Here is a 14,713-nt window from a genome sequence, read left to right as displayed (position 1 = left end):
TTGTGATTATCACAAGTTTTCAGCACACCCTCGTGGTGTGTCGACTTGCTTTTAGGAGGAAAAACCTGCACGCTAAACATATTCCCCTTTAATAATTTCTTTCTGGTATTTTAGCCTGATAATAGTGTTAGGAATCAGACGGTTGTCGGAAATTTAAATAAATCGCTATCGTAGTACAATCAGACAAACATATTTCAGTTGCTCTCTTCAAAATGGTCCATTTGAGAAAAGGTGCATGGGTTCAAATCACCGGATTCGTTTTATTTCTGTCGGTGTTATCTTTGCTTTTAATTATTTCTTCCTTTTCCACATATATTAGTTTTAAGCTGGAATTTGAATATACGTTTTCCTGGCCAAAGCTCGTAGCGATATGCGCAGACTGTGTATTTCATTATAAAATCTAACAAATCGTTACTGTTTTTTTTTTCAAAATGTAATTAGCTAGGAATTACTAATGTAAGCATATACTAGTGTGAACAAACTAGGTTTCTTACGTGACATCAATTTCTGGTCTTCTTTGAATGTATTTGCATCAGTAAAAATGTAATTCTCATTGGCTTCCTTTTGGGAATATCGAAAAGAAGTTAACGATGAATAATCTTTACTATAACAGAAAGGTGGTACCAGGATTTACGATTCATCAAACACATCAAGTATTGCTTTCACATAGTATCCCTGAATGCTTTAAAATACAGGTCTTAACTTGATGTTCGGGTTTCACATGACTTGAAGCTTGCCAAATTTCATGACAATTTGATGTGTTGAATGATTATTTGAAAACTACGCACACAATTTTCAACTGTCAATAATCAACATGAAATTGGTAGGTCATTATTACCAAAATATTCCCGTATGATATGTACAAACTAATTAGAAGTGGGGAATGCAGTCGTGCGCTACGGTGGGGATACTCAGACGAATTAATCGTGGGGTGTCTAGGACCCGCGTTGTATATTTTATACTAGTCCCTTATGTTGGCACACATTTTATACGACACAGCAAGAAATGATCTGAATGAAAGACAAAGTCATTGCCAATAATAAAGCAATATCAAGTTTTATTTAATACCAACAGAATTTGTTGAAATAACTAATATTTTTGGAAAAGTTGAACCCGCCCGTTCTGTTATAATTTAAGATACAATTAATAGTTTATGTACACGAAGAAGAAATTAATTAAAATCACGAATACCTCCATTCTAGGGTCTCCTGAAATGGTTCTTCCCGAGTTGTTAAGTCCATTAATAAGACAAACAGCTAAATATAACCAAGTGGAAATTAACCTGAGGTAAGAAGACATAATGTGTAGTTTTTCATAAGATTTTCATAGTCAACCTTAATGAATATTTCTAAACTATAAATGGAGGTAATACTGCAGATTAAGATTTATATATTAAAAATCAAAGTAAACACGATCACATTTTTGAGGGAAAGCTTAATAGCGGATTCATGTTAAGGTTGTTATGAGTGAAATTATCCCCATTGGGACGTCATAGTAATTTTAAAGCAAGCATTAGACTTCCAAAATAGGGTATCCCTAATATAAATTATTTTTAATATATTACTGACGTCGGTTCTTAAGAAAATGTGCGTTACATCAATTAATGAAGTGTCTTCTCTATTTCAGGTAAGCAATGGACAGGTCATAAACATAAGATGATCTATGAAGCCACACATTAATATGAAGAAGGCAGTATATTTACTCCACAAAACGGGAAAAATCTGCCGGTGTATACATGACAAAAAACGTATACACACGTAGCTTACTAGGTTACTTGTCTTGGTTTTTGTAACATATTACGGATGTTAAAAAGAATTAAAGTATCATTTTCTTGAAGCCAAGAAACATGTTTTCTTAGAAAACGCAACGAGTGCTCAGTAAAAGTCATCTACTTATTCGGTGCAAAGAGATTTAGCACTCAACTCAATTTCGATTTCTGTCGCTTCCTACGAATATAGCAATTAAACTTTTGATAATTTCTGTTGTAAATCAGGGAAAATCGTCCACACACATTTTTGGATTTACAGCACAGGAATATTCATACTGTTGTATGTGACTTATGCCACTATTTCCATTAGTGATGTAATAGCTTTAGAATGTGACAAGTCTTTCTGGTGTCAGGTTACATCCAAGAGCGAAGTACTATTACAGAGATATCTCATACTTCTCTACGCTTCGATTTCAAAAATATTCGGAAACGAAAGAAAATGTATTGAAATCTAAAACTGTATAGAAACATTTGTTATACGATCATTATGTACATACTGTATTATTGGCAACGAAATAAATTGATATTTTGAAGTTTTTTTCTCTAGTAAGTACTACATCGATTCCTATAAACTCTTTATATTCACTCAAACCCAATCATTTAACAAATCTCTGAGTGCAGAAAGTTTTGAAATACTAGCCAGTTTCTCAGATGAATACTAGCCAAATTATCCTTCAAATTATGTTCTTAACGTAAGTACTCTTGGGATCTGAGAGAGGTCGGTTCACTCTACCTGCTGTCAAGCGAGATCGTAAGAAGCTAATGAATACTTAGGATATCAGAAGTCCGTACTCACTTAAAAAAATACACAAATTGAACGTTTTCAAAAAGAAGTAGAGGAAAGATCGATTTAACTATAAATACGTGTGATTACGTATATTTAAAAGCATTGCAGAAAATTTAGATTAACTGATAACAGTACAAACTATGGAGAACTGGAAAATTCGTGAAATCCTTCAGTTACTAACAATGTAATTTGTCTTCCTCTGAAGACTCGACTGTTGCATATCACTCAGGTCACGATGTTACCACTCACTATTACATCCAAGTAAGCATGTATTTAGTAAAATCCTAAATAATATTTAGGTTGTGAATAAATTAAATAGATAATTAAGTAGCGTACATGGTGGGTAGTGTGGAATGGTGTACTCAGAAGGTGAGAATTATACGTGTCATCTAATAATAATGACAGATGACATTATTTATCTGTATAATTTACATTTTGTTATGCCTAGGCCTTGACGGAGTCAGTCGCCAGAGAGGCTTCCGAATTCTCTTAACGTCGGTCACTCTACCCGCTGTCAAGTGATTCAATGCATCTACATGCTGAACGTAAAAAAAATCTCCCCATGCTCTTACCATTATTGCTTATGGGATGATCTTATGAGCTGTTCCTGCTTTACAAACTAGAGAAACCAAAGTCCCTAAGTCTACTTGCTCTCAACTCACTCACACTCATTAATATATTCTTGTTAGTTGGATCTTGATGATTCCACTGGCTTTGTGTCACAAATATTAAGGAAAATAATTTCTTCAGCATGATCCGTGTCTTACAACATGACACAATTGCAATAGTAATCTGCTTGTCAGTATATTTTTTTTTATCAATATGACTGAAATTATTTGAGTATCTTACAATAAGACGCTCGCTCCTGACTTGAGTCCTTATCCTCCATTACCTGTATCCCTCATTTCCTCCAACTATTGGAAAGAACATGTTCACAATATAGTTAATACACAGTTCAGACACTTATCAAACTTAAAAATCTCGGAACATTTCTACAACATACCCGTTTTCACCTCCAATCTTGCAGATAGATTTCCTTCATAAATGGCATTGATATCTATCAGATTATCCCATACCTAAACAGCCAATTGATTATCGCTTCCCATTATCAATTCATTTTATTTCAAAGGAAATATAACTGCGATATCACCAAAATATTACTCATATATGCCTTGCGAAAATATATCTCAAATTTCATTCTTAATCCTCCAAATTGCTGTACGAACACCAAGTTCTCCTCGATCTTCATTATAGAAATGTATCAACAAGACTTATCCATACTCATCATTAACAGTTGCGGAATTTGGAAAAAAAACCACTCCAGATATGAGTCGGTAAAATGAAAGAAACACATTTTGCAACTTATGATTGTGTAGTGACTGAGCCATCAACAGCGTGATCCTTCATTATTATTTGCAAAATTTTGTCATCTCGAAAACTATCCGAACTGTGTTGAACGTAATCCAGCTTAATTAACCTCATGATTTCTCTGAGTAATTTCCTCAAACCAGATCAGTTTCTTACAACACTGATCTTCAAGAAGTATACTTGAAATTCTACTTCAAGGAATGTTCTATTAAACATTTCTTGAAGTACTATTGCGTCTTTGAATAATGACTTTTTCATGCGCGGTTTTTCCAATCAGACATGAAACTAGACATTGTGGAGACTAGTTATAAACCAAGTAGAAATTGAGTTTTGCTCGTAGTTTCATCAGAAAAATACAGTTTATATTTTGTTCATCGCTTCTAACTTCCTGAAAGTTGCATATTGTAGAATAATTCTGTTTCATACGAACGGTATATTACTAGAACTGGAAGGGATATATTGCGATCAGAAATCCATCTTTCGAAGTCGTACCATTTTTGATTGTAATTGTCCATGATTACCTGAATAGACAAAATTGCATTTCTGACAGGAAACATGGCGTAGGTGTTGGTGAAATAAGCATCTCAATGTTTGTCTGATACCTCTAATAAACTGTGTTTGAAGCCCAAGTTCAGACTGGTGTTATATTAAATTCAGATTGTGGAAAGAACGTTCAGAGTACTTCTTGAGATGGTAAATATGATAAAGCATATTGAATCCTTACAGCATACTAAATATTGCCATTAGGTTTTAAAACTGAAAGACCTGGATTCAATCTCCAGAATCAATTCCTTTATCTTCCAAAGTTCTAATACGTAGACAGCAGGTATCCACCCTAATCTCCCGTAAACCAGACGGAGGTATGCATTAATTAATACATATGTGCATTGTTTGTTGTTTTAGTTGCTTCGCCATGATTTCAACTAACACCAAAATGTCAAAATTTTAAGAGTAAATTAAAAATTAGTTTCTGAAATTTAAGAGTGAAGTCATCCATGTTATGAATGGGATTTCAAGCATATTAAATACCCTCCCTGGGATGAAATCGTAACATTTACAAGTTAGTAATAATTAATAATAAAGAGGAATAAATGAATACGACCCTGAAATGAGTAATAGTAATTAATAAATGCAAGCCTACGTGTAATATACGTACATAGATTTATATGTTGACCTTTGCCGATCCACATGCGGTAAATGCACACCGCCGAGCCCTTTCGTTGATTCGTGAAAGGCAAAGAATTTAGTTTTCAAAAAATCTCTCATCGAGAACTGCGGGAGCTAACTGAATACATTTTCTCCATTTACATAAAAATACATTATAATGAGTAATTAGCCTCAAAATATGTCCTCTGTGCGTGACCATTCTTCACATACAGAGGGCGTAGCATTCTTTATAATTCCTCTTAATTCATGTCTTTGAGTAAAGTCGTCGGAAGTAAATTTGTAGCAAGTCAATTTGTTAAAGGTTTGATTTTTAGAATTACTCGCAACTTTGACTTTTATTTTATTCCAGTTCTTTTATCAATAAAAATATTTTAAGTGTAATGTTTTTCTTTTCTTTTCTTTTTTTTTTTTGTTACGATCCGCAGATCACTAACATCCTACGAACGTTCACCACTGTGAAAAATATAACAGCAAAAAAAAAAAAAAAAAAAACTTCACACAATAAGCAACTTAATTTTGAAGACAACGCACGAAAGGTAAAATAACAATTAGCAGTTAGAAGGATGAGTTGTATCATTAATAGCAACTGCCTAAGAGAAAATTGCTGAGGTGGATATTTAATGAGATGTGTGGTGACAAGTACAACGCTCAGAGGTTTGTACAACACTCAGCGGAACAGTTTTTTCGTTATAAGAATGAACATAGAAGGATAACTTTAGAAGTGCTTACGTTAGCGCCGTGAGAAATCTGACAAAATGATTCAGGGGCACATCACTAGAAACTGAGGAAGTGTGTGTGTCTGAACTTGGAGTGTGGTGCCTGATGGAATGCGGGAATATGTTCAGAGCGTTGTGATTCAAAGTTCAAATAGAAGTACGATAGCCGTCATGACGTTTTGGAATTCCAAAACATCATTAAAAAACATAATACCAAAAAACTGGCCTGTATGGGGTTTCTGTTTTGTATATAGAGATTTTTGAAAATTTAAATAAAAAAAATTCCTTAACAAACCGGAAGTGTTAATTTAGTATAAGTTATTATTGGTATTTAGGATATATATAAAACGTGTTACAAATTGCACAGAAACTAACAGGACGAATACGTGTAGCTACACGTATTTACTTGTATTTTAGTGTTTCGTGAAAAAAAAGAAAACCCCTAAAACGAAATACCTAGATTTTCGAGAGTTTTTCAGGCGACGGCATTTTGATGCTATATATTGAGCATCAGTATCGATAAGCTTTTCTGGAGGGTTTGAGAAAAATAAAGTGAGCTCTCTCTCTCTCTCTCTCTCTCTCTCTCTCTCTCTCTCTCTCTCTCTCTCTCTAACTCACTCATTTTCTCTCTGTCATTCTCTCTCTCTCTCTCGAATTTACACAGGAGGAAGATAAACGATAACTTTACTATTTATATAAGAGCAGTATAACTTATATTCTTCCAGAAGCGTATCACAGAATATTGAATAGAAATACCTTGTATTCATCCAAAATACTTCAATAACTTACTTCAGTTTCTCTAATCAAACTCAGCATACTTTATCGAATAATTAACTAAAACCATATCAATTTATTGACCTCTTTTAAAGTTGAATCGTGAATAAAATTAAAAGTTCACTTTTTAACTCATAATATTTAATGGATCCACTTCTACAAACTTGGAAGCAATAAAGATTCTTTCGGTTTTAAATGGGACTAATAATCTTACAGGGACTAATAATTGCACTTTAATTTATCTCTCGAATTTTCTGTCCATCAGTCTTCTGTTTCTACTTTTCTTCCATTTTTAAGTTTAAAGTTTGTCAAGAACACAGAAACTGCCACAATTCTCTTTCTGCTGTGTTCGCTTTCTTTCCATCGGGCTGCTGATTCCTTACACGCCTCATTAGGTTGTCATCATTCGTAGAACATATAGCACAGAAGTTTCAGCTTCAATCCATCATTTGTCTCCACCATTACTTATTTCACTTTGATCAGTGTGATCTGCATTTCGTTTCAAATCGCGAAAACAGTGCAGTTTTCGACATATTTTAATACTGCAACAAACACTACCGGAAAGTGTAACATCTTCCTTTGGCAATATGAGCGGGAACTGGCTTTTCTCTGTACTGCACTGATCGCACAGTTTGAAACGTTTGTCATAAAGATCACAAACAGTACAAATATTTATTTTTTAAATATCTGATCTAAGTTTATTTATTTATTTATTTATTCATATCGAGTTTCCTCCCTTTTTCCCCCGTCCCTATTGGGGCGAATTGAGCCCCCCCTCATGGGGGTTAAGTATTTATGGCTGTAGATCTGTGTGTGTTCACGGGTGTGTTTGCCTGCTTGCGGGATGAAACCCCCCCAGATAAACTGGGGGATAAACCCTGCTGTCCACGCCCAAGACCGGCTAACTTGGTTATGGCTGAGGAGGATCCTTAAGCTACTCACGTCGGCGACGGGAACCCAGGACACTCCTTCCCCAGGCATATGGTTGCGAAGCGCAAAGCCACTAGGATAACCGCGCGGACTCTGATCTAAGTAAATTTATTGTATAATTTAAGTAAGTCGTAGTGACCTAAAGATAAAAAGTACATCTAAAAACGTTTTAAGTAAAATCTTTATAATAAAGATCATATTATTAACTGTTTACTATGCATTTTTATTTTTCGTGAATATCAAAATTGGGTAAATGAATTTTAATATGTAAATCATACAATTTAGACACATGCTTTTATTATAATTAACCCAAAAGGTCGAGATCATATTGAGTTGCTTACTATAACGATTACAAAAAAATTCCGTTACTACTATGGATTACAGACTAAAATGAAATTATTCGTTTTGAGGTTATGTCGAAGATAAATATGACTGTTCTTATCACAGGGGTAAACACAAAAGTTGATGCTGAATTGGGTATTATGTAATAGCGATTCTTTTATGTTCAGGTGTAATGAGTCCACAACTGTCCTAATATTAAGAAAATTATTGAGGCAGTTGTCTTCAAAGCACGAGAATACCGGAAGCGTAAGCTTTTCAGAAATTAATGGGATGGTTGATTATCGAAATCCCTGAGTTTAAACAGAACTGCAAAGTATAATTGTATAAACGTACTGACAATTGTGGACTCGGCAAGCTGACATCTTCTAAATTACTATTTTATTAATATTTTAAAAATATAATCTAAATTATGAATGATTATCAGAAAAAGCACAATAAAACCTTACCATGAAGGCAAAAATGGTCTGCAAAGAATAAACACTTTAATGAGCTTTATAAAGATGAACTGCGACGTCCTATGCCTTACATTATCAAAGTATGCACTTCTAATAGAGGAGAAAAATACCTGAAAGTTTTTCTATAAAAGACTAAGACAACTCTGAAGAGTTAGTCTTTTCTTCTCATATCGAGAGAGAGAGAGAGAGAGAGACGTAGTGATATATGACATTCTGAAATTTAGAAGCTGTAAAAACTGAAATCACTATTTTTGCTTTTGAAATTGTGAAAAGATATTAGCGAAGATAGAAGTCTTAAGTCAGCTGTCTGGATTCATGGAATTGCTTTTTATGCATTAAATGGAAATATAGTATCATAAAAGTTAATAATTAAGCGTGACGTTTTAACGAAAATGACCTTGCACGAAATGTCTATCTTTGTTTTTCAAAATGAGAAGCAATTAGCGATGAAATACGTCTTGATTCAGCAGTATTACAACTTTGGATGATTAACGAGACAAGGACTAATTAACTTATGATGATTTTTTTTTTTGTAATTTGCACATGCTGTTAAGTCGGTTTGTGTTTTGTAAGACACATGGAATCGTTGAAATGTCCTTAAGGGGGCGTCCTTAAGAATACGTCTTTCTTCTATTTAATTTTCTCAAAGACATTCAATCGGTGTGAAGACATTAAGAAACATATTATTTCACATTTATATAACGTGAAATTTGCATAACATGATGAAAGACGGAGTTAAGAATAGTCATTTGTACTAAATAAAAGTTTATATTTTAATAAAAAGGATAACGAATGAATAGAAACAAACAAGTGTAATAATTACCGTTCATTAATTAATATTTTTCTCTTTTTTAATCCATCGTTCTCTTTAATAAAAAAAACATCATATTAGCAAGTGGTGTCCATTTATTTCCATGACGCCATCATATATTCATATTAAACAGGCAAATTAACAATGGGTGAAAAATCGGAGCCTCATTAGCCTTCCAGAGAACATAACACAGACCAATTTTGATAATTGAAAGATACACCGTTTTAAAGCAAATCTGAATTTTACACTTCTTTACTACTGTATTTAAAAAAAATAAATGCAGTTCATTATCCCTTGTATTTTTCATTTTATGAAATGCGTTGTAACTTTTTTTACAAAATGTACTAATCATCCTTCCTTACAATTCGTTGATATCAGACATGATTATTCTTCTCGTGCAAACACACACACAAACACAGAATGTAAATTATACATTATATGCACTTCCCTAAATGTAACATATTTAGAGGAAATGTAGGCAATTTATGAATTACCCTTATCTAACATACCGATGAATTAAGAGCAATACATTTAGTCTTAATGCAATTCTAGGACTGCAAAACTGCTAGGACAGAAACGAAAAGTAAAAGAGATCGTAAATGTAGTAGGCACTAATGACGTAACTTGCGAGAAGTTCACTATGAGAGAGGATATGAAAGGAATGTTGGAAGAACGAAAGTGAAGACTGAGAAAGCGAAATTCAAAATATATTTCTTAGATATGCTAAAAACTGAATTAAGAAGAAGGGCTATGGTGGCAAAGAGGTCGATGGGTATGCTGTGTAGAAGGATTTGATGCGAGCGTTTGGGTGCGAGGAGTGAGAAATAAATAGATGGCCTATTTTAATATGCTTGATATCAGGAGTCTTGAAAAACTAATAATTGGTTTGAGACCTAACAACGAGATTCGGGGAATTTGGTTTTTGTGTTTTGTACGACATTTGGAATCATCAAGGTGTGGTGCTTACATATCCAAAGGACAGAAAAATATCAATAATAGTAGATGATAATGATGTTCATGATAGCCCTAACCCAGAGTCGGGGAAATTAAATTATGATCAGTGGAATGGTGAGAATCTGTGTATAAGAGCGATAATGTTAGGTAACTGTATAAATAATGGGAATGGTTGTTATTATGGAAATGAATATGAGGAGAGAACGATTTTGATTTTGTATTCGTCCGGTTCGGACCTATCAAGCATGTGCATAAACCATGCCTACATAAATAAAATATCACATAAGAACCCGTACGGTGTCCACCTGTGTCGCAAAGACTACATACAGGAATATGCAAAAAACATGCAGGTAGCTTATTAGGTCTGTACAAATATTTTAGAAGTGTCAGAAATAAAGGTTAAAAGTGTTTTGTCTTCGTCAAAAGAGGAAATATAGCCTGAAATATGAGATATCAGCGTATTGATATCTAATATTGTAGGCATCAGAAGCAGATATATTAACTGTTATCAAGTGCAAAGAATTACTTCAATCCAGTTATTAAGACCTGTGAATGTAATACTAGTGTTCTTCATCTACCAATGAGTTTGAAGACATCTTGTTTGAGGTGGAGGTTTGCAAGATCAAATATATAGTATGGCGTTGTTGCAGACCGAGTGGATCGGTTGTTAGTGGCGAAGTAATGCATCATAAAATAAAAACGATGGGAGCGAAACGAGTAATCATAATGGAGACTGATTAACCAGCGACCGTTACTCTCCTCAAAATATCTGCGATGGAAAAGTTTCGACCTCGTATTGTGGTCCACCACCGATTGTGTATTAAGATGACTAGATTGTCTCTGCATGTTGGTACCGATAGACAGCTATTTAGTAACTGATTAGCGTGCTTTTCTATATTTTGTAATATATTACTTTTATGATTAAGAGTACAGATGAGTCTGCAGGACGGGGGGTGGGGAGTTCCATGGAAGATGCATTGTCTGATCCCAGCACGATGGTGGAATGCATTCCCAACATTTTAGTGAAAGTTTCGCTGATAGCTGTTAATTTCTCAAAGAGGAATGACATCTACGTAATGGCATTGGATCTGCTGAAGTAATAGCTTGTTTCATAGAGGAGAAGCATATCTTCGTACATGGAACAATATCACACAGGATATAATCCTGCATTTATCCTAACCGTTGTTATGATATATGCGGTCCCTACGCAATTACTATTTTGCTTTCCTCAATTCAGGAAAATAGGGAAAATTAACAAAAAAGATTAAAATGAGGTTTTGGTTGAGTTAGAAGTTTGCCTGTTTTACCGTCCACCAAACTTACTGCTCTTTAGTGGTTTAGTGGGTTACGATGACCTGTCAGAATGGTATGGTAGTGGAAAAGAAGTGCACCACTTTGGTTTCTTCAGCTTTCGTACCATCAGGTAAACATATCCCATTGACTATGTATTTGCATTTCTTTCCTTGCAACTTCAGTTTGGAATGTAATTCATGGCTGTGTTGCGGGATTTTGGTAGTGAATTAAATTTGAGGGTAATTCATAAATAATGAGGGGAATTTGCGTACTCTTACTAGAATAGATAACCTTAATTTTATGGTAAGGGGGATAATTTTTTGTATAAGTTCACTTTTTGCTTCTTCACCCTGTTGAAGTATGCCTCCTTGTTAATATTCTGGTAACTGACTGTTGTTTATCAGTTTCATCTCTGTTATAGAAGACACTGTTCGCTGGTTTTTTTAGACTGAATTAGATGAATGATCCTTTGATTGCTTTTCAGTTTCTAGTTTGGTTAGGATTTCTGTTTGATCATATTTTGACTTAGGCTGGTCTTATTTATTGTGATAGTAGTTGAGTAACTTAGGGTCCTCTTGGTAGCAGTTTGAGTTAGGAAGTTTCTTCTTGCCTCGTGAAATATGGGCACTTCATTTTGTTATTGCTGTACTCGTGATAGGCATTGTGACGAAAGGAACAGAAAAAACGTGTAATTATTCATTTATGTCAGTACTCGTGATATGTGTTCAGTTGCTTATTGCATCGCTGTTATCGAAATAATTACCGGTAATCGCTTATCTTCCCTGCTACTGATACGAGCGAACTCTGGCAGATCTATGGCGGCTAATAGTTCTCGTATTTTTCCAGTAACTGAACCATATTTTTTTAATAATAGTGTAAAAAAGCTAATGAGAATTTCTCGGAGAAGTTTGCAATATAATTTTACTAGGATCTACAGTGATACCAATTGCTACAAGCTGGTAGGGCCTATATCAATGCAGCTTTGGAGCACTGTCTATGCCCCTGAAAGTGTGACTAAATTATACCTGTATGGTACCAGCTAAACGAGAAGCATTGGTGACGGTTTTGTTTTGTTTTTTGTTTTTTTCCGCAAATCTGGTTATTCTATATTGATGATGCAGTTCTAGTGATAGGCCAACGATTTAGTATCAGTACTAAATTTTAGTGATAATACGGCTTCAAACAAAGATTTAGTGATAATAAGGTACTAGTATTTAGTGATAATACTGCTTCAAACTCCGTATGCTATTATCCACGTGCTATTAGTAATATGTGTAGTTGGATACCAAGTTAAGGTAATTTCTTAATACATATCCAGCACTATTATTTCTAAAGTATGCAAATTCTTATTAGAATCTAGTTCATATTATAGTACAATATTATTAAAAATCAATCATTATATTCACTGGTTGAACAATTCATATTTAAATTCCGAAGTACAGCAATATGCTGAATTCATTTTTTTAATAACATCGATAGGAGTCATGAAATTAAGTAGTGCTAAAACAGCTAAGAATTTTAAGGTGTGAGGTACGAAACGTTAGCTGATGGAAGAACGGGTTCTAATAATAATTGGGATGTTTACATCCTTTGTTGTGTGCTCTAACATGAAACGTAAGCAGTCACACCAGCCCTCCCAGACTCCTCTACGCAGATTCCGCCATGCATTTCAAATAGGACTGAGGAGACTTTGAATATTATATCGAAATCTGATAGTAGCGTGTTTAGATAAGAATTTTGCAGAATTTGTAATGAGTGCAAACTGCTTTAAGGCAATTATAGTTTCGAAGTACTCCTGGCGTGTTAACGGTTCGTGATTTAATACAACAGTCTTCCCTGCACAATTGCCCAATTGTAGTTAAACTCTTTAATAAAAAGTTTCATTCACATGTGATGTAAGCAAAATACCTTAACAGTTAACACAGTAATAGATAATAATTTTCTTTATTATTTGACAGTTTATAAAACCGACTGGATATAAAATTTCAGCGACATTCGGGAAAAAAATGAGACGAACATTTATCATGTGGACTGAAGGCGCAAAGTAGCTTCTCTAACGTCTCTAACATAAGCAATTTTTAAGTCGAATTTTTGATATAAAAGTCATTATACTACTCATTAAGAATGGTGTTCGTCTGCAATTTTATCATTAACATTTTTGAAATAACTAATAAATATAATCAAAAATATATTAATCAGCAAAATATGTTTGAAAATACTACAGTGATATGACTGTGTTATATAACATTATAAAAAATATGAAAAATAAAATTGGAAGCACACTCACATCATAAGAAAATTTGTGAAGAACTACATATCAGTTAACTTACATAAGAAATAATATTGTAAATTTTCTAAAATATTCCTTTCATTAAACGAAACACAATCCGAAAAAAAAAAATAGTAAGAGGAAAATATTAAAGTAAATAGTTTTAGTTATTTGTGTTATGAAATATGTTATATTGAGTATTTACGCATTAAATCATATCTGTAGGAAATGGAATCTTAAATAACACATATTTAGGACACGCTCATGAAAAACGCAGGAACTAAAAATGTAACTTTTAAAAAAGTGTAAATTGTTATGTGGGAGCAAACCGTTGATTTAAAAACGAAGGAGATAAAAAAAATTGCAGAAGGCAGATAAATATGAGAAAACAGATTATTTCAGATTAGATGTAAAATGATATGAAAACATAATCAAGTAGGAATCAAACTCCAGTATCATAAGTAAAAATGTCGAATAAATGAAAATATCTTAGAATTCTAAAACGAATCTCCGAAACGACAATGGAATAGAGAAAAACGTTTTGCAAGTAATATATGGAATATAATCAAGGACAAATCAGTGAAGTCTTTTCCACGAGTGAATCTTACCTGTTATGAAACTTGTTAGATATCCAACTAGCACTTACAAAAACATCCGAAAGCAGCGATCCATACAGCTGACACTTTACACAGCCGAAAACTTCCCTAAATAAAAAAAACTATGCACTTCATTTACTAAAATTGCCATATTAAGTTAAGGGAAAATATATGTAAAATTTATTAATAGACATGAAAGTCGTACAGCCATAACTTCCACATTTCTAGAATTTGTTCGACAAATTCTAGGAAATGTGAAGGATATAGCTATACTTAAGTAATAACACTATCAGACCGTTAGAAAATCCATTTGTGAACCCTTTGTGTAATTAATAAATTTGGAGTAAGAAGAAAATTTTCTAGCAATACTCGAAATGTTTCTGAAAAGTAGACCATTTCGTTATAAATAGAAACAACAAGAACGTCTAATTGGAAATACGAGTATGACATAATTTAACTGAATGAACAATGTACCTAATTAAT

The 14,713-nt window shown here is 33.6% G+C and overlaps 1 protein-coding gene across 1 annotated transcript in view; it reads left to right on the top strand.

The window, feature by feature from the left end:
* The window catches only part of LOC150105609 (putative sodium-dependent multivitamin transporter), a 40,184-nt gene extending 37,880 nt beyond the window's left edge, over window positions 1-2,304 (top strand). The window contains exons 11-12 of the mRNA XM_090393997.1: window positions 1,203-1,287; window positions 1,627-2,304. Of these exons, the coding sequence (XP_090250123.1) occupies window positions 1,203-1,287; window positions 1,627-1,630 (89 nt within the window). The 3' untranslated portion in view covers window positions 1,631-2,304. The remainder of the gene's footprint in view (window positions 1-1,202; window positions 1,288-1,626) is intronic.
* The last annotated feature ends 12,409 nt before the right edge of the window (window positions 2,305-14,713 follow it).

The sequence above is a fragment of the Typopeltis vanoorti genome, chromosome 6 (assembly GCF_054136105.1).
Source record: "Typopeltis vanoorti isolate ZY-2024b chromosome 6, IOZ_Tvanoo_1.0, whole genome shotgun sequence".
NCBI classification, from domain to species: domain Eukaryota; kingdom Metazoa; phylum Arthropoda; class Arachnida; order Uropygi; family Thelyphonidae; genus Typopeltis; species Typopeltis vanoorti.
Note: the sequence above shows the minus strand (reverse complement) of the source record. Positions and strands in the feature narration are given on the sequence as shown.